The sequence below is a fragment of the Amblyraja radiata genome, chromosome 1, assembly GCF_010909765.2.
Source record: "Amblyraja radiata isolate CabotCenter1 chromosome 1, sAmbRad1.1.pri, whole genome shotgun sequence".
NCBI lineage: Eukaryota > Metazoa > Chordata > Chondrichthyes > Rajiformes > Rajidae > Amblyraja > Amblyraja radiata.
In genome coordinates this window covers 190521356-190546594 of record NC_045956.1, presented here as the reverse complement: position 1 = coordinate 190546594, position 25239 = coordinate 190521356, and the positions used below count along the sequence as shown (strand labels likewise).

The following is a 25239-nucleotide window of genomic DNA, read 5'->3' as shown; positions in this document are numbered from 1 at the left end:
TGTGTGTGCGCGTGTGTCTGTCTGTGTGTGTGTGTGCGCGCGTGTGTCTGTGTGTGTGCGCGCGTGTCTGTCTGTGTGTGTGCGCCTGTGTCTGTGTGTGTGTCTGTGTGTGTGTGTGTGTGTGTCTGTGTGTGTGCGCGTGTGTCTGTCTGTGTGTGTGTGTGTGTATGTGCGCGCGTGTGTCTGTCTGCGTGTGCGCGCGTGTCTGTGTGTGTGTGTGTCTGCGTGTGTGTGCGCGTGTGTGTCTGTGTGTGTGTGTGTGTGTCTGTCTGCGTGTGTGTGTGCGCGTCTGTGTGTGTGTGTGTGCGCGCGCACGTGTGTGTCTCTGTGTGTGTGTGTGTGTCTGTCTGCGTGTGTGTGCGCGTGTGTGTGTGTGTCTGTGTGTGTGTGCGTGCGCGTGTGTGTCTGTGTGTGTGTCTGTCTGCGTGTGTGTGTGTTTGTGCGCGTGTGTTTGTCTGTGTCTGTGTGTGTGTGTGTGCGCGTGTGTCTGTCTGTGTGTGTGTGTGCGTGCGCGTGTGTGTCTGTGTGTGTGTGTGTTGGTGTTATTCGCTGGGCTGTGCATCTCTCTGCCTTGTGACGGACGGCCTCATTGTCATGTGGGGAGACCACACAATAAGCACATTATCCAGCGGGAACAACACCCACAGCACAGTCATTAGTAATGCCACAGGGAACCAGAGTGGTGTCAAACTTCACACACACAATGCTGAAGGTAGTGTCTCCCCCCCCCCCCCACCCCTCCCCCCCTGACCCCCCTCCCTGTGTGCCCACCCTGCCCCCCCTCCCTGTGTGCCCACCCTGCCCTCACCCCTTGTGCCCACCCTCCTCCCTGTGTGCCCACCCTGACCCCCCTCCCTGTGTGCCCACCCTGCCCCCCCCTCCCCCCCTGACCCCCCTCCCTGTGTGCCCACCCTGCCCTCACCCCTTGTGCCCACCCTCCTCCCTGTGTGCCCACCCTGACCCCCCCCTTGTGCCCACCCTGCCCCCTCTCACCCTCTGTGTTCTGCCTACAGATCCCCCAGCCCAGCAGCAGGATGAGTAGTGAGGGTGGCAGTGGCAGTGGGCGTCCCCTGCGGGTGGGCTCGCGGGTGGAGGTGATTGGCAAGGGTCACCGCGGCACGGTGGCTTACGTGGGTGCCACCATGTTTGCCTCGGGCAAGTGGGTGGGCGTGATCCTGGACGATGCCAGGGGCAAGAACGACGGCACCGTGCAGGGCAAGCGCTACTTCACCTGTGATGACAACCGCGGCATCTTTGTCCGCCAGTCCCAGGTAATCACATGGCCACGGGCAGGGGGGGCAGGGAGTGGGGGGGCAGGGAGTGGGGGGGCAGGGAGTGGGCGGGGGGCAGGGAGTGGGGGGGGGGCAGGGAGTGGGGGGGCGGGGGGCAGGGAGTGGGGGGGCAGGGAGTGGGGGGGCAGGGAGTGGGGGGGCGGGGGGGCAGGGAGTGGGGGGGCAGGGAGTGGGGGGGTATCGAGGCAGGGAGTGGGGGGTAACGAGGAGGCAGGGAGTGGGGGGGCAGGGAGTGGGGGGGCAGGGAGTGGGGGGGCAGGGAGTGGGGGGGCAGGGAGTGGGGGGGCAGGGATGTGGGGGGGCAGGGAGTGGGGGGTATCGAGGCAGGGAGTGGGGGGGCAGGGAGTGGGGGGGCAGGGAGTGGGGGGGCAGGGAGTGGGGGGGGTATCGAGGCAGGGAGTGGGGGGGTATCGAGGCAGGGAGTGGGGGGTGAGTTGGGGGGTGGGTGGGTGAGGGGTGAGTGAGGGGGGGGATGGGTGGGTGAGTGACCACTGGGCAAGGTGTGAGTGACCGTTCTATCTCCCTCAGATCCAGGTTGTGGAGGACAGCGGTGACACCACCTCCCCCGACACTCCCCAGGAACCCACTGCCTCAAAGGTGCCCAAACGAGGTAGGACCCCACCCCCGCCCTCACCCCCACCCCCAGCGGAGATTGACAGATTCTTGATTCGAAAGGGCATCAAAGGTTCATGTGATAGGAGTACCATTAGGCCATTCGGCCCATCGTCTACTACACCATTCAATCACGGCTGATCTATCTCTCCCTCCTAACCCCATTCTCCTGCCTTCTCCCCATAACCTCTGACACCCGCACTAATCAACAATCTATCTATCTCTGCCTTAAATATATTCAAAGACGTGGCCTCCACAGCCTTCTGTGACAAAGAATTCCAGAGATTCACCACCCTCTGACTAAATAAATTTCTCCGCATCTCTTTCCTACAAGAACTTCCTTCAATTCTGAGGCTATAGCCTCCAGTCCTAGACTCTCCCACTAGTGGAAACATCCTCTCCACACCCACTCTATCCAAGGCTTTCACTATTCTGTAAGTTTCAATGAGGTTCCTCCCTTATTCTTCTAAACTCCAGCGAGTACAGGCCCAGTGCCGACAAACACTCATTCCTGGGATCAATCTTGTAAACCTCCTCTGGACCCTCTCCAGAGCCAGCACATCCTTCCTCAGATATGGGGCCCAAAATTGCTCACAATATTCCAAATGTGGCCTGACCAGCGCCTTATAGAGCCTCAACATTACATCTGTTTTTGTATACAAGCTGTCTTGAAATAAATGCTAGCATTGAGTTTGCTTTCTTTACTATTGATTCGACTTACAGATTAACTTTTTTTGAATCCTGCACCAGCTCCCAAGTCCCTTTGTGCCTCCGATTCCTGGATAATCTCCCCATTTAGAAAATAGTCTACGTTACAGGGAAAAGGCAGGAGATGGGGTTGAGAGGGGAAAATATATCAGCCATGGTGATGATAGGCTTGATGGGCTGAATGGCCTAATTCTGCTCCGATGTCTAATGGTACAGTCTGCACTAGTCTTACCTGCCTGAGTTTGGCCCACATCCCCCTAAACCCGTTCTATTCATGTACCTGTCCAGATGTCTTTTAAATGTTGTGATAGCCTCTACCTCAACGACCTGCTCTGGCACTCTCCCCTCTCCTGTCGGGCAAGAGGTACAGAAGTGTGCAAACCCACACCTCCACATTCACGGACAGTTTCCCCCCGGCTGTTTACAGGCAACTGAACCGTCCTACCACAACTAGAGAGTGGTCCTGACCTCCCATCTACCTCACTGGTGACCCGCACACTGCCTTTAATCAGACTTTCATGGACTTTACCTTGTAAAAGTGTTGGTGAAACTCAGCGGGTGCAGCAGCATCTATGGTACAGCATCTATGTACCATATTTCCTTCGCTCCATAGATGCTGCTGCACCCGCTGAGTTTCCCCAGCACTTTTGTCTACCTTCGATTTTCCGGCATCTGCAGTTCCTTCTTAAACACACTGTACACTGTGGATGGCTTGATTGTAATCATGTATTGTCTTTCCGCTGACTGGTTAGCACGTAACAACGGCTTTTCACTGTACCTCAGTACACGTGACCATAAACTAACCCTGTGCTCTGTGTTGCAGAGATGACGGAGACTCCGAAGATGAGCAAGTTGGTGAGTAAGTGACTGAGCTGCCCAGTGCAGCCCCTCGCAATCCCTCCCCACACTGGCACGCTGAGCTACACGGCAAGGGCAGGGCCCTGTGCAGCACTTGTCACACCGGCTTGCTGGCCATGTGTGGAGGTGGCTCAGTCTGGTGTCCAGTCTAGGTGTGGGCATGGCCCACTACCCTCTATATTGTGTAGCTGCCCCTTTGTACTGGAGTGTGTACTACAGAGGTATGAGCTCTATACTGTGTAGCTGCCCCTCTGCTCTACCTGTTGTACTGGAGTGTGTTCTACAGAGGTGTGAGCTCTATACTGTGTAGCTGCCCCTCTGCTCTACCTGTTGTACTGGAGTGTGTACTACAGAGGTGTGAGCTGATGTGTTTGGACAGCATGCAACACACTGTAGCTGGCTACATGTGATAAGCCAGGCTCAGCAGGTCAGGCAGCATCTGTGGAGGGAGGGAGGGACGGAGGGACTGAATGGACAGACCATGTTTTGGATCAGGACCCTTCTTCCCACTCTGGATTAGAAGGGGGGGGGGACTCCATCAATCAGTCTGTAGAAGGGTCCCGTCCTGAACTGCAGCCGGTTGCTGCCGGAGCTGCCGAATCCCTGCTGAACGGTGTGTTTGACCGCCAGACCGCCGGGCCACGGTGAACACGTCTGTGGGTGTGTGGGTCAGTGTGGGTGGGGATCAGTGAGTGTGGATGAAATCCCTGCCAGCCAGTGTTTCCTCTCTCTCTCCCCCCCCCCCCCCCCCCCCACCCCTGTCTCTCTCTCCCCCCCCACCCCTGTCTCTCTCCCCACCTCCCTCTCTCTCTCTCTCTCTCTCTCTCCCTCTCTCTCTCTCTCTCTCTCTCTCTCTCTCTCTCCCTCTCTCTCTCCCTCTCCCTCTGGGCCAGGTGAGTGATGGTCTTGTGTTAACCTTTCACCTCTACTGTTCATGCAGCGTGGAGCCAAGCCAAAGAAGGTTGCGCATGCTGGTGCTTGCTGCCCTGTCTCCATCGCTGTCTGCATGGGTGCGGTCCGGGCATGCACATCACCCCATCTCCCCCCATCTCCCCCTCATACCCCCAACACCCCCTACCCCCCTCATGTCCTCAACACCAACCCCTCATCCCACAACACCCCCCTGCAACTCCCCCTCATCCTCCAGCAATGCCCCCATCTCCCCCACTCACACCCCCCCAACACCCACTCATCCCCCCCCCTCGTGTCCCCAACACCCCTTCCCATCTCCTCCAACACCCCGACGCACCCCCTCATTCCCCCCCCCCCCCTCAACCCCCATCCCACCCTCAACCCCACAACACCCCGTCACACACCCCCATCACGGCCTCTCACTGCAACACCCACTCCTACCTCCCACTGCCCCCCGCTCTGTGCTGTACCTCATTGCATCATCCCATGTGCTGGATGTGAGCTGTTGGGGTGGGAGCTGTACGTGCATGGTGGGAAGTGACCGCTTCCACACCGGCTGGGGCCGGGGGGCCGGGGCTGGGCATCGGGGGGGCCGGGGCTGGGCATCGGGGGGGCCGCGGCAGTCCAGGGTTACGCTGGTCATGGGCAGAGTGGGGCTGGGACACAGGGTGACCAGGGGCAGTCCAGGGCTACACCAGTCACGAGCAGAGTGGGGCTGGGACACAGGGTGACCAGGGGCAGTCCAGGGCTACACCAGTCACGGGCAGAGTGGGGCTGGGACACAGGGTGACCAGGGGCAGTCCAGGGCTACACCAGTCACGGGCAGAGTGGGGCTGGGACACAGGGTGACCAGGGGCAGTCCAGGTTTACACCAGTCACGAGCAGAGTGGGGCTGGGACACAGGGTGACCAGGGCATGCAGGGCCCCACCAGTCACGGGCAGAGTGGGGCTGGGACACAGGGTGACCAGGGCAGTCCAGGTTTACACCAGTCACGGGCAGAGTGGGGCTGGGACACAGGGTGACCAGGGGCAGTCCAGGTTTACACCAGTCACGGGCAGAGTGGGGCTGGGACACAGGGTGACCAGGGGCAGTCCAGGTTTACACCAGTCACGGGCAGAGTGGGGCTGGGACACAGGGTGACCAGGGCATGCAGGGCTACACCAGTCACGGGCAGAGTGGGGCTGGGACACAGGGTGACCAGGGCATGCAGGGCTACACCAGTCACGGGCAGAGTGGGGCTGGGACACAGGGTGACCAGGGCATGCAGGGCCCCACCAGTCACGGGCAGAGTGGGGCTGGGACACAGGGTGACCAGGGCAGTCCAGGTTTACACCAGTCACGGGCAGAGTGGGGCTGGGACACAGGGTGACCAGGGCAGTCCAGGTTTACACCAGTCATGGGCAGAGTGGGGCTGGGACACAGGGTGACCAGGGCAGTCCAGGTTTACACCAGTCACGGGCAGAGTGGGGCTGGGACACAGGGTGACCAGGGCATGCAGGGCTACACCAGTCACGGGCAGAGTGGGGCTGGGACACAGGGTGACCTGCGATGGTACATGTGGCAGGGATCTCCCGTGAGTCACCAACTCCACCCTCTCCATTCCACCAGCCGTGGGCAGAGAGGGGCAGTGGGCAGGGCCAGAGTGACCGTTATGTCAGCCTCTCCCACAGGGTGAGCTCCAGCCCCAGGCTCTCCCATAGGGTGACCCTTCAGATGTACATCACACAACCCAACCTCTGACCCATTGACCTTGCGCTGCCTTGGCAAGGCCAGCAGTATAACCAAGGACCAGTCACACCCCGGTCACTCCCTCTTCTCCCCTGTCCCATCAGGCAAGAGGTACAGAAGTGTGAAAACATACACCACCAGATTCAGGGGCAGTTTCTTCCCGGCTGTTATCAGGAAACTGAACCGTCCTCTCACCAACTGGAGAGCGGTCCTGACCTCCCATCTACCTCATTGTAGACCCTCGCACTATCTTTAATCGGTCTTTACTGGTCATTATTTTGCACTAAACGTTATTCTCTTTATCCTGTATCTGTACACTGTGGACGGCTCGATTGTGATCATGTGTTGTCTTTCTGCTGACTGGATAGCACGCAACAAAAGCTTCTCACAATGCCTCGGTACGCGTGACATTAAACTAAACAAAACTGTGCTAAACATGAGAGAAGTTACACAAATCCCTTCAGCCTGTGTGTGATCCGTATATCCCTCCATTACCTATATATCCAGTCTGTCTAAAATCTCCTTAAACACCACTATCGTATCTGCCTCAACTGTACACAATACTCCAGATGTGGTCTTACCAGAGCCCTATACAACTGCAGAAGAACCTCTTTACTCCTGTACTGAAATCCTCTTGTTATGAAGGCCAACATTCCATTAGCATTCCATTCCCCCGGCTCTGCTATTTTTAAGAGCCCTATCTAGCTCTCTCTTGAAAGTATCCAGAGAACCTGCCTCCACCGGCCTCTGAGGCAGAGAATTCCACAGACTCACAACTCTCTGTATGAAAAAGTGTTTCCTCGACTCCGTTCTAAATGGCTTACTCCTTATTCTTAAACTGTGGCCCCTGGTTCTGGACTCCCCCAACATCGGGAACATGTTTCCTGCCTCTAGCATGTGCAAACCCTTAATAATCTTATATGTTTCAATAAGATACCCTCTCATCCTTCTAAACTCCAGAGTGTACAAGCCCAGCGGCTCCATTCTCTCAGCATATGACAGTCCATATGACAAACTGATCTCATTCTGCCTGTACATGATCCACGCCCACTATTCCCTGCACTTACACCTGCTTATTTAAAGCCTCTTAAATGGCACGATGTACCTGCCTCCACCGCCACTTCCCCTGGCAATGTGTTCCACATCCCCACCACTCTGTCTGTCCTGCACATCTCTGTATAGTTATCCCCTCTAGTGTTGGACACTTCCACTATGGTGGAATGGTTCTGACTGCCTATTACCCCACATCGTTTTATATACTTGACACTTTTAGACTTTAGAGATCCAGCGCAGAAACAGGCCCTTCAGCCCACCGAGTCCGCACTGACCAGCGATCATCCCGTACACTAGCACTATCCTACACACTAAGGATACTTTTACCAAACCCAATTAACCTACAAACCTGCACGTCTTTGGAGTGTGGGAGGAAGCCGGAGCACCCGGAGAAAACCCACGTGATCACGGGGAGAACGTGCAAACTCCGTACAGACAGCACCCGTAGTCAAGATTGAACCCGGGTCTCTGGCGCTGTGAGGCAGCACCTCTACCACTGCACCACTGCGCCGCCACTAACTGCTCCTGAGAATCCCCTCAACTCCCGACTATCCAGAGGCAACAATCCCAGTGTGTGTCCAACCTCTCCCTGTAGCTGAAACCCTGTAATCCCGGCATCATCCTGGTAAACCACCCCTGCACCGTCTCCAAAGCCCCACAACATCCTCCCTGGAATGAGGTGACCACAACTGTACGCAATACTCCAAAGACAGACACAAAATGCTGCAGTAACTCAGCGGGACAGGCAGCATCTCTGGTCTGAAGAAGGGTGTCGACCAAAATGTAACCCATTCCTTCTTTTTGTGTCTGTCGTTGGTGTAAACCAGTGTCTATAGTTCCCTCCAACACAATGCTATGGAGCTGCACTGTGTCTTCCTGCCCACATGTCTATCAGGTCTCTATGCAGGTGGCACAGGTTGAAAGCATGAGGTGGCAGTCAGCGATATCGGCAGGGGAGCCGAGAGCAACAGCAAGCATAGTGAGAGGATGTGAAATGTGTAAACTCAGGGTCGGTTAGGTTAGGTAAGGGGGAGGTGCAGCGAGACCTGGGTGTCCTTGTACACCGGTCACTGAACGTTGGCGTGCAGGTACAGCAGGCAGTGAAGAAAGCTAATGGAATGTTGGCCTTCATAGCAAGAGGATTTCAGTATAGGAGTAAAGAGGTTCTTCTGCAGTTGTATAGGGCTCTGGTGAGACCACATCTGGAGTATTGTGTACAGTTTTGGTCTCCTAATTTGAGGAAGGACATCCTTGTGATTGAGGCAGTGCAGCGTAGGTTCACGAGATTGATCCCTGGGATGGCGGGACTGTCATATGAGGAAAGATTGAAAAGACTAGGCTTGTATTCACTGGAGTTTAGAAGGATGAGGGGTGAATCTTATAGAAACAAATAAAATTATAAAAGGACTGGACAAGCTAGATGCAGGAAAAATGTTCCCAATGTTGGGCGAGTCCAGAACCAGGGGCCACAGTCTTAGAATAAAGGGGAGGCCATTTAAGACTGAGGTGAGAAAAAACTTTTTCACCTAGAGAGTTGTGAATTTGTGGAATTCCCTGACACAGAGGGCAATGGAGGCCAAGTCACTGGATGGATTTAAGAGAGAGTTAGATAGAGCTCTAGGGGCTAGTGGAATCAAGGGATATGTGGAGAAGGCAGGCACGGGTTATTGATAGGGGATGATCAGCCATGATCACAATGAATGGCGGTGCTGGCTCGAAGGGCCAAATGGCCTCCTCCTGCCCTGATTTTCGATGTTTCTATGTCACCTATCCATGTTCTCCACAGGTGCTGCCTGACCCACTGAGTTACTCCAGCATTTTGTGTCTATCTTCAGTTTAAACCAGCATCTGCAGTTCCTTCTTACATATTAAACTTATGGAGCCCTGTCTAAGCCTCTGGCACTGAGCAAGTCGTAGTCAATATTGGGGAAGTTAAAGTCACCACTGAGACAACCCTGTTGCTTTGACATCTTTCAGTCATCTGTCTACATATCTGCTCCTCTATCTGCGGCTTGCTACTGGGCAGCCTATAGTACAATCGCGTTAGAGTGCTCTCACCTTTCTTGTTTCTAAGCTGCAGCCACTCCGCCTCAGTGGATGAACCATCCAGTATGTCCTCTCTGAGTGCCACCGTGATAGTCTCCATGATCAGTAATGTAACTCCACCACCTCTTTACCTCGCTCTCCATCACGTGTGAAACATGGAAACTCCACAACATTGAGCTGCCAATCTTGTCCATCTCACAACCATGTTTCCCAATGGCCACAACATCATAGTCCCAAACACTGATCCAGGCTCCAAGCTCAACAACTCAACACAATACTCCTTGCATTGAACACAGCACACTTCACTCATTAGTGTCACCATATTGATCATTGTTAAATGGGAGACCTACTCTCCCCACCATCCTGATGAGAAGTCCCAGAGGTTTCCTTCTCACCCTGGGGATTGTGATGGGACTGTGTAGAGGGAGCGTCACTCTCTGACCCCGCGGGAAGGGGGTTGGTGTGGTGGGACTGTAGAGGGAGCCGCTCTGCCCCGTTTTTCCCGTGCTGTCCCGTGTGGTGACTGGGCTGGGGGCTGAACGACAAGGTGCCGTGCTGCCCATCCTGTCCCGTCCCGTCCCACCCTGTCCCGTCCCGTCCTGCTCCGTCCCGCCCTGCCCTGCCCCGTCCCACCCTGTCCCGTCCCGCCCTGCCCCGTCCTGCCCCGTCCCGCCCTGCCCCGTCCCGTCCCACCCTGCCCTGCCCCGTCCCGTCCCGCCCTGCCCCGTCCTGCTCCGTCCCACCCTGCCCTGCCCCGTCCTGCTCCGTCCCACCCTGCCCTGCCCCGTCCTGCTCTGTCCCACCCTGCCCTGCCCCGTCCCGTCCCACCCTGTCCCGCCCTGCCCCGTCCTGCTCCGTCCCGCCCTGCCCTGCCCCGTCCCGTCCTGATCCGTCCCTCCCTGCCCTGCCCCGTCCCGTCCCACCCTGTCCCGTCCCGTCCTGCTCCGTCCCACCCTGTCCCGTCCTGCTCCGTCCCACCCTGTCCCGTCCTGCTCCGTCCCGCCCTGCCCTGCCCCGTCCTGTCCCGTCCCACCCTGTCCCGTCCCGTCCTGCTCCGTCCCACCCTGCCCTGCCCCGTCCCGTCCCACCCTGTCCCGTCCCGTCCTGCTCCGTCCCACCCTGTCCCGTCCTGCTCCGTCCCGCCCTGCCCTGCCCCGTCCCGTCCTGCTCCGTCCCACCCTGTCCCGTCCTGCTCCGTCCCGCCCTGCCCTGCCCCGTCCCGTCCTGCTCCGTCCCACCCTGTCCCGTCCTGCTCCGTCCCGCCCTGCCCTGCCCCGTCCCGTCCTGCTCCGTCCCACCCTGCCCTGCCCCGTCCCGTCCCACCCTGTCCCGTCCCGTCCTGCTCCGTCCCACCCTGTCCCGTCCTGCTCCGTCCCGCCCTGCCCTGCCCCGTCCCGTCCCATCCTGTCCCGTCCCGTCCTGCTCCGTCCCACCCTGTCCCGTCCTGCTCCGTCCCGCCCTGCCCCGTCCCGTCCCGTCCTGCTCCGTCCCACCCTGTCCCGTCCTGCTCCGTCCCGCCCTGCCCTGCCCCGTCCCGTCCTGCTCCGTCCCACCCTGCCCTGCCCCGTCCCGTCCCATCCTGTCCCGTCCCGTCCTGCTCTGTCCCACCCTGCCCCGTCCTGCTCCGTCCCGCCCTGCCCTGCCCCGTCCTGTCCCGTCCCACCCTGTCCTGTCCCGTCCTGCTCCGTTCCACACTGCCCCGCCCCGTCCTGTCCCGCCCTGCTCCGTTCCACCCTGCCCTGCCCCGTCCCGTCCCAACCTGCCCCGTCCCGCCCTGCCCCGTCCTGCTCCGTCCCACCCTGCCCTGCCCCGTCCCGTCCCACCCTGTCCCGTCACGTTCTGCTCCGTCCCACCCTGCCCCGCCCTGCCCCGTCCCACCCTGCCCCGTCCCACCCTGTCCCGTCCCGTCCTGCTCCGTCCCACCCTGCCCTGCTCCGTCTCGTCCCGTCCTGCTCCGTCCCGCCCTGCCCCGCCCTGCTCCGTCCCGCCCTGCCCCGTCCCGTCCCACCCTGTCCCGTCCCGCCCTGCCCCGTCCTGCTCCGTCCCACCCTGCCCTGCCCCGTCCCGTCCCGCCCTGTCCCGTCCCGTCCTGCTCCGTCCCGCCCTGCCCCGTCCCGTTCCACCCTGTCCCGTCCCGCCCTGCCCCGTCCCGTTCCACCCTGCCCCGTCCCACCCTGTCCCGTCCCGTCCTGCTCCGTCCCACCCTGTCCCGTCCCGCCCTGCCCCTCCCTGCCCCGTCCCGCCCTGCCCCGTCCCGTCCCACCCTGTCCCGTCCCGTCCTGCTCCGTCCCACCCTGCCCTGCCCCGTCCCGTCCCGCCCTGCCCCGTCCTGCTCCGTCCCACCCTGTCCCGTCCTGCCCCGTCCTGCTCCGTCCCACCCTGCCCTGTCCCACCCTGCCCTGCTCCGTCCCACCCTGCCCCGCCCCGTCCCGTCCCACCCTGTCCCGTCCCGTCCTGCTCCGTCCCACCCTGCCCTGCCCCGTCCCGTCCCTCCCTGTCCCGTCCCGTCCTGCTCCGTCCCACCCTGCCCTGCCCCGTCCCGTCCCACCCTGTCCCGTCCCGCCCTGCCCCGTCCCGTCCCACCCTGTCCCGTCCCGTCCTGCTCCGTCCCACCCTGCCCTGCCCCGTCCCGTCCCGCCCTGCCCCGTCCTGCTCCGTCCCACCCTGCCCTGCCCCGTCCCGTCCCACCCTGTCCCGTCCCACCCTGTCCCGTCCCGTCCTGCTCCGTCCCACCCTGCCCCACCCCGTCCCTGTCCCTGTCCCTGTCCCTTGCTGCCCCTGTGTTGGGGGGCACATGCAGCAAGCAGACTGTGTGCATCTGGTGCATTGTTGCGGTGGGGGTGGGGCATGCCTGCCTGCGGGGTTGCTAGGCAACGGAGCAGCTGCCGTGAGGCTGGCTCCAGCCAAGCGTGTCGCTGCACCCGGCAATGATGTCATCGTCAGCGGCAAGCTGCTGGCAGACGGAGCTCGGCACTGCCCCTGCGCAGTTGCTGCTCCTCTGCTCAGCAACGCTGCAGCACTGCATCCCACACTCACACCCTCTCTCTGTCTCTTGCACAATGATGCGGCAGGCTCCGGCAGCAAGAAAGGTACTGGCGAGCGGTCCACTACTGCATGACTCCCCCACCCTCCGTCACCTTCATCACCCTCATCATCCTCCCCCACCCTCCGTCACTTCCATCACCCTTCCCCCACCCTCCGTCACCGGTGCCTCATCCTCCATCAACCTCCACAGCCCTGTGCCCATCCTCACCTCCCTCCTTTCTTCTGCTCATCCCCCACACCAGTGTGTGTGTGTGTCTGAGAGATCCTCATCACCCCCTCACCCAGCCCTCCATGGCCAGATGGTGGGGGGAGGTGTGTGTGTGTGTAGTGTGGGGGTGAGTGAGAGTGTGTGTGTGAGCTGCCAGTGTGCAATGTGTGGGCTCTGCCCTAGGGACAGTTAATGAGGCTGGTGACGGGCTGGGAGCAGACCTGTGAGGACAGGGACTCCGTCTACACCCTCACTCACTGCCCCCCCCCCCCCCTCCATTTCCCCCCCCCCCCCCCCTCTGTTGCTGTGCTCCATGCAGCTGTGTGTGGGCTGGGGTTTGTGGGAGGGGGGGTGGGGGTGCTGGCTTTGTAGGTGTGTGTGTACTGTGGGCTGCACTGTTTGCACAGAGAGTGATTGGGTCGGTCAGTCAGTCGGTCGGTGTGTGCAGGGAATGGTTGGGTTTCACCTGCTTTAGTTCATTTTATCAACGTGTCTGTTTGGGTTTGTTTGTACGTACCTGTGTCAGCCTGTGTCTCACCCTTGTGTGTCACAGAGTGATGATACAGTGTGGATACAGGCCCTTCAGCCCAACTTGCCCACACCGGCCAACAATGTCCCAGCTACACTAGTCACAGAGTGATACAGTGTGGAAACAGGCCCTTCAGCCCAACTTGCCCACACCAGCCAACAATGTCCCAGCTACACTAGTCATACAGTGTGGAAACAGGCCCTTCAGCCCAACTTGCCCACACTGGCCAACAATGTCCCAGCTACACTAGTCACAGAGTGATACAGTGTGGAAACAGGCCCTTCAGCCCAACTTGCCCACACTGGCCAACAATGTCCCAGCTACACTAGTCTCACTTGCCTGTGTTTGATCCATATCCCTCCAAACATGTCCTATCCATGTACCTGTCTAACTGTTTCTTAAATGATGGGATTTAATGTTTTCCCCATCACCTTAAACCTGTGTCCCCTGGTCCTTGATTCCCCTACTCTGGGCAAGAGACTCTGCATCTTCCCGATCTACTACTCCTATGATTTTATACACCTCTATAAGATATGTATGAGTGTGGGGCTGAGTCTAACGTGTGTGTATGTCTGTACCTGTGTCTGACCGGTGTGGCTGTGTACGTCTGTGTGTGTGCCTGTACTGTGTGCGTGTGTCTGTACGTGTGCCTATGTGCCTGTATTGTGTGTGTGTACATGTGTGTGTGTGCCTGTACTTGCCTGTGTTCCTGTACTGTGTGTGTGTGCCTGTACTGTGTGTCTGTACTGTGTGTGTGTGTGCCTGTACTTGCCTGTGTTCCTGTACTGTGTGTGTACATGTGTGTCTGTACTGTATGAGTGTACATGTGCGTGTACGTGCCGGTGTGCGTGTACCTGTACGTGTACTTGCCTGTGTCCGTGTACTGTGTGTGTACATGTGCGTGTACTATATGCTCGTGTGTGTGTACTGTATGCTGGTGTGTGTGCGTGTACATGTGTGCGTGTACATGTGTGTGTGTACATGTGTGTGTACTGTGTGCGTGTACATGTGTGTGTACTGTGTGCATGTACATGTGCGGGTACTGTGCGTGTACATGTGCGTGTACTGTGTGTGTGTACATGTGTGTGTACTGTGTGCCTGTGTGCGTGTACTGTGTGTGTGTACATGTGCGGGTACTGTGTGCGTGTACATGTGTGTGTACTGTGTGTGTGTACTGTGTGTGTACTGTGTGCCGGTGTGCGTGTACTGTGCTGCGGGTTGTACTGCTCCACTGTGCTGTGTCCGTGTACTAACTGATCTGTTCTCTCTCCGCTATCTCTCACCGCTCGCTCTGTCGCTGCTGCTGCTTGTCTTCTCTCGCCTCCTCCTCCTCCTCCTCCTCTCTCTGGCTCTGGCTCTGGCTCAGCAACCTGTCCGCCGTACAAAGGTGAGCATGGAGCAGCAAGCGGGGAACCCACTGTAACCCTCACCCCCCCCAAACACCCACCCCACCCACCCCCACCCACCCCCCCCCCACCCCCCCCCCCAAGCCCACCCCAGACCCACAACCCACCCACAGCCCACCCACCCCCCCCACCCACGCCACCACCCCCCGACCCCACCCCACCCCCCCCAACCCACGCCACCCCAACCCACCCCACCCAAAAATCCGACACCAAACCCACCCACCCGCCGACCCACCCAACCCCACTCCACCCCCGACCCCCACCCAACCCACCCACACGCCACCGCCCCCCAAACCCACCCAGCTCCCCACCCACCCTCCCACCCCGACAACCACCCCCCCCCCCCCCAAACCCACCCCCCACCACAAACCCCACCCAAACCCACCCACCCCCACCCACCCAAACCCACCCACCCCACCCCCCACCAAACCCACCCACCCCACCCCCCCCAAACCCACCCCCCCAACCCACCCACCCCCACCCAAACCCACCCCCACCCACACCCACCCACCCAACCCACCCACCCACCCACCACCACACCCACCCACCCACCACCCAAACCCCCCCAAACCCACCCCCCCAAACCCCCTACACCCAAACCCACCCACCAAACCCACCCACCCCAAACCCACCCACCCAACCCTTACACCCCCCCCTTTACCCTCACCCCCCCAACACCCCCCAAACCCACCCCCACCCAAACCCACCCACCCCCACCCAACCCCCCCCCCACCCTTACACACCCCCCTTTACCCTCGCCACCCCCCCTCACCTTCTCCCTTCCCTTGCCCCCCCCCCACCAACCCCCTCTACCCTCATCCCCCGCCACCCCACCAACCCCTCACCCGAACACACCCCCCTGCCCCACCCATCCCCAGCCCCACCCACCACACACCCACACAAAGGCAAGCATAGAGCAGCAAGCGGAACCACCACGGTACCTACACCCACCCCCCCTCGCGCCCTCACCCACCGCTCACCCAAACCCACCCCCACCCCACTGCCCCCACCCACCCGCACAGAGCAGTGAGCAGGATCTCCCTCTATCCTGCCCACCCCACCCTCACCGCCCCTCACCCTTACACTGCCCCCACCCCCCTCCTCACCTCTCACCCCTGCACCAAGGTGCGTATATGGCAGCGGCAAGGGGGTCTCCCTCTGCACTGTGACCCCTGTACCCCCCCCCTCCCCCTCATCATCACCCCTCCCCCGCCCACCCACAGTATGTCACAACAGGCCCTTCTGCCCAACTTGCCCATGCAACCAACAAGCCCCATCTATGCTAGTCCCACCTGCCCGTGTTTGGCCCATATCCCTCCAAACCTAGAAACAAAGTACAGCAGATGTTGGTTTATAGCAAAGAGAAACACAGAGTGCTGGAGTAACTCAGCGGGTCAGGCAGCATCTGTGGAGAACATGGATAGGTGACGTTTCACAGAGTGCTGGAGTAACTCAGCGGGTCAGGCAGCATCTGTGGAGAACATGGATAGGTGACGTTTCACAGAGTGCTGGAGTAACTCAGTGGGTCAGGCAGCATCTGTGGAGAACATGGATAGGTGACATTTCACAGAGTGCTGGAGTAACTCAGCGGGGCAGGCAGCATCTGTGGAGAACATGGATAGGTGACGTTTCACAGAGTGCTGGAGTAACTCAGCGGGTCAGGCAGCATCTGTGGAGAACATGGATAGGTGACGTTTCACAGAGTGCTGGAGTAACTCAGCGGGTCAGGCAGCATCTGTGGAGAACATGGATAGGTGACATTTCACAGAGTGCTGGAGTAACTCAGTGGGTCAGGCAGCATTTCTGGAGGGCATGGATACAAAGATGTGGAGACAAAGACAAAGGATGAGTTACTTTTTGGGTCGGGACCTTTCTTCAGTCTGAAAATAGGGTCTCGACCCGAAACGTCACCATCGTTTAGCGTGATAGAGTGATACAGTGTGGAAACAGGCCCTTCTGCCCAACTTGCCCACACCAGCCAACATGCCCCAGCTACACTAGTCCCACTTGCCTGCGCTTGGTCCATTTCCCTCCAAAACTGTCCTATCCATGTACCTGTCTAACTGTTTCTTAAACGTTGGGATAGTCCCAGCCTCAACTACCTCCTCTGGCAGCTTGTTCCATACACCCACCACAGTTTGTGTGAAAAAGTTACCCCTCAGATTGCTATTAAATCTTTTCCCCTTCACCTTGAACCTATGTCCTCTGGTCCTCGATTCCCCTACTTTGGATAAAAGACTCTGTGCATCTACTCGATCTATTTCTCTCATGATTTTACACACCTCTATAAGATCGCCCCTCATCCTCCTGCGCTCCAAGGGATAGAGACCCAGCCTACTCAACCTCTCCCTATAGCTCACACCCTCTAGTCCTGGCAACATCCTCGTAAATCTTTTCTGAACCCTTTCCAGCTTGACAATATCTTTCCTATAACATGGTGCCCAGAACTGAACACAATATTCTAAATGCGGTCTCACCAACGTCTTATACAACTGCAACATGACCTCCCAACTTCTATACTCAATACTCTGACTGATGAAGGCCAAAGTGCCAAAAGCCTTTTTGACCACCTTATCTACCTGCGACTCGACATTCAAGGAACCATGCACCTGTACTCCTAGATCCCTCTGCTCTACAACACTACCCAGAGGTCGATCATTCACTGTGTAGGTTCTGCCCTTGTTTGACATCCCAAAATGCAACACCTCACACTTCTCTGTATTAAATTCCATCAACTATTCCTCTGCCCACCTGGCCAATCGATCCAGATCCTGCTGCAATTTTTGGCACCCATCTTCACTATCTGCAATGGATAGCGAATGAATTATGTAATGAATTCCATAGATTCACCACCCTATGACTAAAGAAATTCCTCCTCATCTTCCTAGTGGAACGTCCTTTAATTCTGAGGCAATGACTGGTCCTAGACTCTCCCACTTGTGGAAACATCCTCCCCACATCCACTCTATTCAAGCCTTTCACGGTTCGATAAATTTAAATGAGGTCCCCCTCATGGCTCAGCGGGTCAGGCAGCATCTATGGAGAACATGGATAGGTGACGTTTCACACAGTGCTGGAGTAACTCAGCGGGTCAGGCAGCATCTATGGAGAACATGGATAGGTGACGTTTCACTCAGTGCTGGAGTAACTCAGCGGGCCAGGCAGCATCTGTGGAGAACATGGATAGGTGACGTTTCACAGAGTGCTGGAGTAACTCAGCGGGTCAGGCAGCATCTGTGGAGAACATGGATAGGTGACGTTTCACAGAGTGCTGGAGTAACTCAGCGGATCAGGCAGAGTTACTTGGTTGGAGAAATCAATATTTATACAGCTGGGTGTGAGCTGCCCAAGCCAAATATGAGGTGGTGTTCCTGATAATTTGCGTGTGGCCTCACTCTGACAGTGGAGGAGGCCCAGGACAGGAAGGTCAGTGGGAATGGGATGGAGTTAGTGTTTGGCAACCAGGAGATCAGGTGGGCTCAGGCAGTTTTTCCATTGAAAGTGGTGTTGCAGGTAGATCGGCCTTTCCACACGTTGCCCTTCATCTGTCAGAATATTGAGTATAGAATGTGTTGGAAGGAACTGCAGATGCTGGTTTAACTGAAGATAGACACAAAGTGCTGGAGTAACTCAGCGAGACAGGCAAGCAATCTCTGCAGGAAAAGAATGGGTGACGTTTCAGGTTGTGACCCTTCACACTCAGGGAAGAGAGTCTCGAGGGATGAAACGATACAGAACAGATCAGAGTCGGCACTGATGGCCAAAGAACCCACAATGGTCCATTGTTGGCTGTGGAGGAGGTGTCAGTTTGGGCTCTTTAGTCTTTGGTGCCAGCTCTGATCTCAGCCATGAATACATTGAATGGCGGTGCTGGCTCGAAGGGCCGAATGGCCTACTCCTGCACCTATTGTATGTTATTCTGTACCTTTTCATACCTCTAGTTTCCCTCTCCCCTGAATCTGTCTGAAGACCCGAAACGTCACCCGTTCCTTCTCTCCAGAGATGCTGCCTGTCCCACTGAGGTACTCTGGCATCTTGTGTCCATATTGAGTATAGAAGTTGAGAGGTCACGTTACAGTTGTACAAGTCATTGGTGAGGCCACACTAGAATATTGTGTTCAGTTCTGGTCAAGCTGGAAATGGTACATAGAAGGTTTACAAGGACGTTGCCAGGACTAGAGGGTGTGAGCTACAGGGAGAGGTTGAGTAGGCTGGGTCTCTATTCCATGGAGCGCAGGAGGATGAGGGGTGATCTTATAGAGGTGTACAAAATCATGAGAGGAGTAGATCGGGTAGATGTACAGAGTCTCTTGCCCAGAGTAGGGGAATCGAGGACCAGAGGTCGTAGGTTTATGGTGAGGGGGAAATTTAATGGGAATCCGAGGGTAACTTTTCAACTTGTATGGAACAAGCTGCCAGAGTAGTTAAGCTGAAACTATCATAAGATTTAAAATACATTTGGACAGGTAATGGATAAGAAATGTTTTAAGGGTATGGGCCACACACAGCAGGTAGGACTAGTATACATGGGCATGTTGGGCTGGGAGTGTAGCTCACACTCACTCCTGGTCCAGTGTGGGAGTGTAGCTCACACTCACTCCTGGTCCAGTGTGGGAGTGTAGCTCACACTCACTCCTGGTCCACTCTGGGACCCAGAGCATGGAGAATGCTACTTTGTTATGTACTGACAACTGAACAATGAGATAGTTACTTGCTGGAGCTTCAGGAGCACAATAACACACAAATATACGTGTAATGTTCAATAATAATATATATTAATGATCATCAATACGGGGAAGCTGACCAGTGGAAACTCACGGTCCGTGGTGGCAGCAACGACACACAACATAGAAGGTTGATGTAGAGCTGGGCAGTGTTACAGAGCACTACTATCCACATCATTGTGACCCTCACACTATCCTTCATCAGATTTTACTCCTTGCACTAAATGCCATTCCTCACCCTGTGTCTGTACACTATGAATGGCTCGATGGTAATCATGTATTGTCTTTCTGCTGACTGGATAGCACGCAACAAAAGCTTCTCACTGTACCTCGGTACACGTGACAATAAACTCATCTGAACTGAAGAAGCTGTTCTTGAACCTGGAGGTCACGGTTTTCAGGCTCCTGTACCTTCTTCCCCATGGTAGCAGCGAGATGAGAGTGTGTGTAGGGTGGTGTGGGTCTCTGATGATGCTGGCTGCCTTGTTGAGGCAGCAACTCCTGTAGATCCCTTCGATGGTGGGGAGGTCAGTACTGTGATGGACCTTCGATGGTGGGGAGGTCAGTACTGTGCCGACCTGACCTTCGATGGTGGGGAGGTCAGTACTGTGCTGACCTGACCTTCGATGGTGGGACGGTCAGGACTGTGATGGATCTTCGATGGTGGGGAGGTCAGTACTGTGATGGATCTTCGATGGTGGGACGGTCAGTACTGTGATGGACCTTCGATGGTGGGGAGGTCAGTACTGTGATGGATCTTCGATGGTGGGACGGTCAGTACTGTGATGGACCTTCGATGGTGGGGAGGTCAGTACTGTGATGGATCTTCGATGGTGGGACGGTCAGTACTGTGATGGATCTTCGATGGTGGGGAGGTCAGTACTGTGATGGATCTTTCGATGGGGAGGTCAGTACTGTGCTGACCTGACCGTCGATGGTGGGGAGGTCAGTACTGTGATGGATCTTCGATGGTGGGGAGGTCAGTACTGTGATGGATCTTCGATGGTGGGACGGTCAGTACTGTGATGGATCTTCGATGGTGGGGAGGTCAGTACTGTGATGGATCTTTCGATGGGGAGGTCAGTACTGTGCTGACCTGACCTTCGATGGTGGGGAGGTCAGTACTGTGATGGATCTTCGATGGTGGGGAGGTCAGTATTCTGATGGATCTTTCGATGGGGAGGTCAGTACTGTGCTGACCTGACCGTCGATGGTGGGGAGGTCAGTACGGGCCCTCACACCCGTCCACCACCTTGGGTACTGTTGGGGGGCAATGGGATGTCGGACCCTGCAGGGGGCTCCCATACACACCACACGAAGAACTGTAGGCGCTGGATGCTGGAGAAAAACACCAAGTGCTGGAGGAACTTGGGTCGGGCAGCATCTGTGGAGGGGATGGGCGTGGCATTTAGGGCTGTGACGCAGTGTGAAGGAGGGGAGGTGGCTCGTCAGGTGTCTGGTGAGGGTGGGGATTGGTTAGTGAGGCACCAAATGGACATTTCTGTGGCCAAGAGTGTGATTCACATCAGTTGAGTTTATTGCCACGTGTGCTGAGGTACAGTGAGAAGCTTTCGTTACGTGCTGACCAGTCAGCAGAAAGACAATACATGTCACAATCGACCCATTTACAGTGTATAGATACATGATAAGGGAATAACGTTTAGTGCAAGGTAAACCCAGCAAAGTCCATTCAAGCATAGTCCGAGGGTCACCAATGAGGTAGATAGTTGCCTAGGGTAGTATTATTATTAGTAATTAATTGATTTTTAAATATGGTAGAAGTGTTGGGGAAAAGGGGTGAGATTTAATAAGTTATTCTTCTCACTCCTTTTCGAGCTTGTACAGACACAGAGTTGGACATTGGAACTTTGCTTTTGTTCTTTTCATTGCTTTGTAAATATTGATTGTAATGTCCAATTGTTTGATCATTTCGATTTTGTTACTATTAATGTCTTTAATGTCTTTACTTGTTCGGAATAAATAATAAATAATAGTAGTTCAGCACTGATCTCTGGTTGTAGTGGGATGGTTCAGTTGCCTGATAACAGCTGGGAAGAAAATGTCCCTGAATCTGCACATTTATACCGTTTGTCTGATGTGTGAGGGGAGAAGAGGGAATGGCCAGGGGCGTGATTGGTCCTTGATGATGCTGCTGGCCTTGCCGAGGCAGCGTGAGGTGTAGATGGAGTCAATGGAAGGGAGGTTGGTTTGTGTGATGGTCTGGGCTGCGTCCACAATTTGCTGTAATTTCTTGCGGTCCTGGATGGAGCTGTTTCCCAAACCATGCTGTGATGCATCCCGATAAATGCTTTCTATGGTGCATCTGTAGAAGTTGGTGAGAGTTGTTGGGGACTTGCCGAACTTCCTAAAGGGGCTGTCCCACTGCGGGGACCTAACTTGCGAATTTAGAAGAGTTTGCGCTCGACTCAAATTCGCAGCATAGTTGACACATGTGGTCCTAGGAGGTCACTGCAACTCTCCTTGATGCTCAAGGGAAGTTCCCGCATAAACCGCGGGGCATCAGTTTGGTAGAGGAACATTATTCAGCATGCTAGGATCACTAATGTAGTTATAGGCAGTCGAGGTAGCCATAGGCAATCTCCTTTGCTGACCAGGCATTTTAATTGGCTCATTGCAGTTTTCAGAACCAAGGAAACCGACCGGTAATGTTAAATGTCTGCTAAACTTTATTAAAAAGTTGTCTGCTTCGTAAAAGTGTCTCCCCTCCTTCTCTCTCCCCCCCTTCTCTCCCCCCCTTCTCTCCACCCCCTTCTCCCCTCCTTCTCTCCCCCCCCCTTCTCTCCCCCCCTTCTCTCCTCCCCCCCTTCTCTCCCCCCCTTCTCTCCCCCCTTCTCTCCCCCCTTCTCTCTCCCCCTTCTCTCTCCCCCCTTCTCTCTCCCCCCGTCTCTCCCTCCTCCCCCTCCCCTCTCTCCCCCCCCTCTCTCTCCCCCGCCCCCCGCTCTCTCTCTCCCCCCTCCCTCTCTCTCCCCTCTCTCTCCCCCCTTCTCTCCCCCCTTCTCTCCCCCTTCTCTCCCCCCCTTCTCTCTCCCCCCCCCTTCTCTCTCCCCCCCCCTTCTCTCTCCCCCCCCCTTCTCTCTCCCCCCCCCTTCTCTCTCCCCCCCTTCTCGTCTCCTACTCCCCCACTTCTCCCATCCCCACTTCTCCTCCCCCCACTTCTCTCTCCCCCCTTCCTCTCCCCCTTCTCTCTCCCCCCTTTCTTTCCCCCTTCTCTCTCCCCCTCTCTCTCCCCCCTTCTCTCTCCCCCTTCGCCTCTCTTCGCCCCCCCTTCTCTCTTCCCCCCCTTCTCTCTCTCCCCCCCTTCTCTCTCCCCTCCCCCCCCTTCTCTCTCTCCTCCCTCCCCCCCTTCTGCTCTCCCCTCCCCCCCTTCCTCTCCCCTCCCCCCCTTCTCTCCCCTCCCACGCCCTCTTCTTCCTCCCCTCCCCCCCTTCTCTCCCTCCCCCCCCTTCTCTCGCCCTCCCCCCCCTGTCTCCCCGCTCCCCCCCTTCTCTCCCCTCCCCCCCTTCTCTCCCCTCCCCCCCCCTTCTGCTCTCCCCTCCCCCCCCTTCCTCCCCTCCCCCCCCCCTTCTCTCCCCCTCCCCCCCCTTCTCTCCCCTCCCCCCCTTCTCTCCCCCCCCCCCCCCTTCTCTCCCCTCCCCCCCCCCGGGCGCTCTCCCTCCCCCCCGGCTCTCCCCGCCCCCCCCTTCTCGCCCTCCCCCTCTTCTCGCCCCTCCCCCCCTTCTCTCCCCTCCCCCCCTTCTCTCTCATCCCCCCCCCCCCTCTCTCCCCCTCCCCCCCTCTCTCCCTCCCCCCCTTCTCTCCCCCCCCCCCCCTTTCTCTCCCCCCCCCCCTTCTCTCCCCTCCCCCCCCCTTCTCTCTCCCCCCCCCTTCTCTCACCTTCCTGTTCATCGCGGGTGTGAATTTCAGACAGCGTTCCCCCGCTTTCCCTGGCCCCCGCCTTTGCGTTGTGTGTGTGTGTGTGCGCGTGTGCGCGGTTGGTCGATCCAGCTCGCGGTTTTATCGCTGACGATCGATCCAGCTCGAGGTTTTTCAGGCGAGTGCCCTCGAGCTTGAAGGTCGAAGACAGTCGCTGAAAAGTGGCGTTGGTGGGACAGGCCCTTACTGAAGTCCACCCCCCCACTCTGGGACGTGTGCACTGGGAGATCAGTGTGTAGTCCTATACACCATGCCGTGAAGCTCAGCGTTCACAGTTATGGTCAATACTGTCGCAACACAGAAGCTGCAGGTTTATTATTGGCATGTGTACTAACCAACGTACAGTGCACAGCTTTGTTTTAGAGTGATACAGATACTAGTCCCACCTGCCCACTCTTGGGTCCATATCCCCCCTAACCTGTCCTATCCAGGTACCTGTCTAAATGTTTTGTGAAACGATGCATAGTCCTTTATATGGCTGTTAGAAGGATGAGGGGGGGGGGGGGGGGTCTTATAGAAACCTATAAAATTATAAAAGGACTGGACAAGCTAGATGCAGGAAAAATGTTCCCAATGTGGGGGCGAGTCCAGAACCAGGGGGCCACAGTCTTAGAATAAAGGAGGAGGGTCATTTAAGACTGAGGTGAGAAAAAATCTTTTTCACCCAGAGAGTTGTGATTTGTGGAATTCCCTGCCACAGAGAGGGCAGTGGAGGCCAAGTTACTGGATGGGTTTAAGAGAGAGTTAGATAGAGCTCTAGGGTTAGTGGAGTCAAGGGATATGGGGAGAAGGCAGGCACGGGTTATTGATAGGGGACGATCAGCCATGATCACAATGGATTCAGTATTCAGTATTTCTTTAATATCATTTTCACTGAATACTCGCATACACAGAGGAAATGAAAAAAACGTTGCTCCATCAGTTTCCATTCAGTGTAGTTAGTAAAAAAGGATAAATACATAGAGCTTTAAAAACAAATTAAGATTACCATGTCTAAAAACAGAAAGTAGGCCTAAAATTTACAATAGGATAAAACAGACATTCCGATCGACAGTGGCTTTACAGTGGCTTTGGTTTTGACAGGTGCCGAACTGTCAAAGTATGGGCGAGGTTAGATCAGAATCAGAATCCGAATGCTTTATTGTCATTGCATGTGTCACATACAACGAGATTACTGTGTCTCTCCATTTAAAAGAACTTCAAACATTCACATACTCATACTTTTTACACTCCCTCCCTCCCCAAACCCACCCATGATTTACATTTACATAAATTAACACTGTCTCCCACCCCCCCTCCTTCCCCATAACCTGCTCCCGAGACAGAGTTCAGTTCCAAGATTGCTGATGGTAAAAGCTGTTCTTGAGTCTGGCAGTGCATGACTTTAGCGATCCTGTACCTTTTTCCTGAGGGCAGCAGTGTGAAAAGGTGGTGACAAGGATGTGTAATGTCTTCACGATATTACAGGTCCTGCTGCGGCATCTGGAGTGGTAAATGTCCTCCAGAGGGGGCAGGGGGAGTCCAATGATACCCTGGGCAGTTTTTATCACCCTCTGGAGAGCTGTTCTGTCAGCTGCTGAACAGTTCCCAAACCAGGCAGTTATGCAGTAAGTCAGTATGCTTTCTACCGAACAGCAGTAGAAAGACTTCCAGCAGTTTAGCAGACAGATGGCCTTCCTCAGTGTTCTGATGAAGTAAAGTCTCTGTTGCGCCTTTTTTACAACTACAGCAGAGTTCACAGACCATTTAAGATCCTCACTGATGTTGATCCCCAGAAATTAAAACTAGGCACCCTCTCCACCTCCTCGCCCCCTATCTCCAGTGGCCTGAGCTCCGCTCTATGTCGCCTGAATCATGAGGATCTCCTTTGTCTTTTTAGTGTCCGAGAGAGATTGTTGTGAGCACACCACTCAGAAGTCTGTGCACCTCCTCTCTATAGGCGACCTCGTTCCCATTGAGATGAGCCCCACCACGGTCCGTATCGTCCGCAAATTTTATGATCCTATTTGCGGGGTGATGGGGCAAGCATCATGTGTGTATAGGGCGTAGAGGACGACTGAGCACACAGCCTGCGTGCTCCTGTGCTGAGGGTCAGGGATGTCGAGGTGTAAGTACCAAGTCTCACCACTGGGGGCTTCACTGAGAAAGTCCCATACCACCTACACAGTTTACTGCTGAGGCCAA

The 25239-nt window shown here is 56.4% G+C and overlaps 1 protein-coding gene across 1 annotated transcript in view; it reads left to right on the top strand.

Moving 5' to 3' along the window:
* dctn1 (dynactin subunit 1) overlaps positions 1-25239 on the top strand; it is an 87285-nt gene that overhangs the window by 11341 nt on the left and 50705 nt on the right. The window contains exons 2-6 of the mRNA XM_033046497.1: positions 1014-1271; positions 1821-1902; positions 3436-3467; positions 4411-4431; positions 12282-12299. Of these exons, the coding sequence (XP_032902388.1) occupies positions 1014-1271; positions 1821-1902; positions 3436-3467; positions 4411-4431; positions 12282-12299 (411 nt within the window). The remainder of the gene's footprint in view (positions 1-1013; positions 1272-1820; positions 1903-3435; positions 3468-4410; positions 4432-12281; positions 12300-25239) is intronic.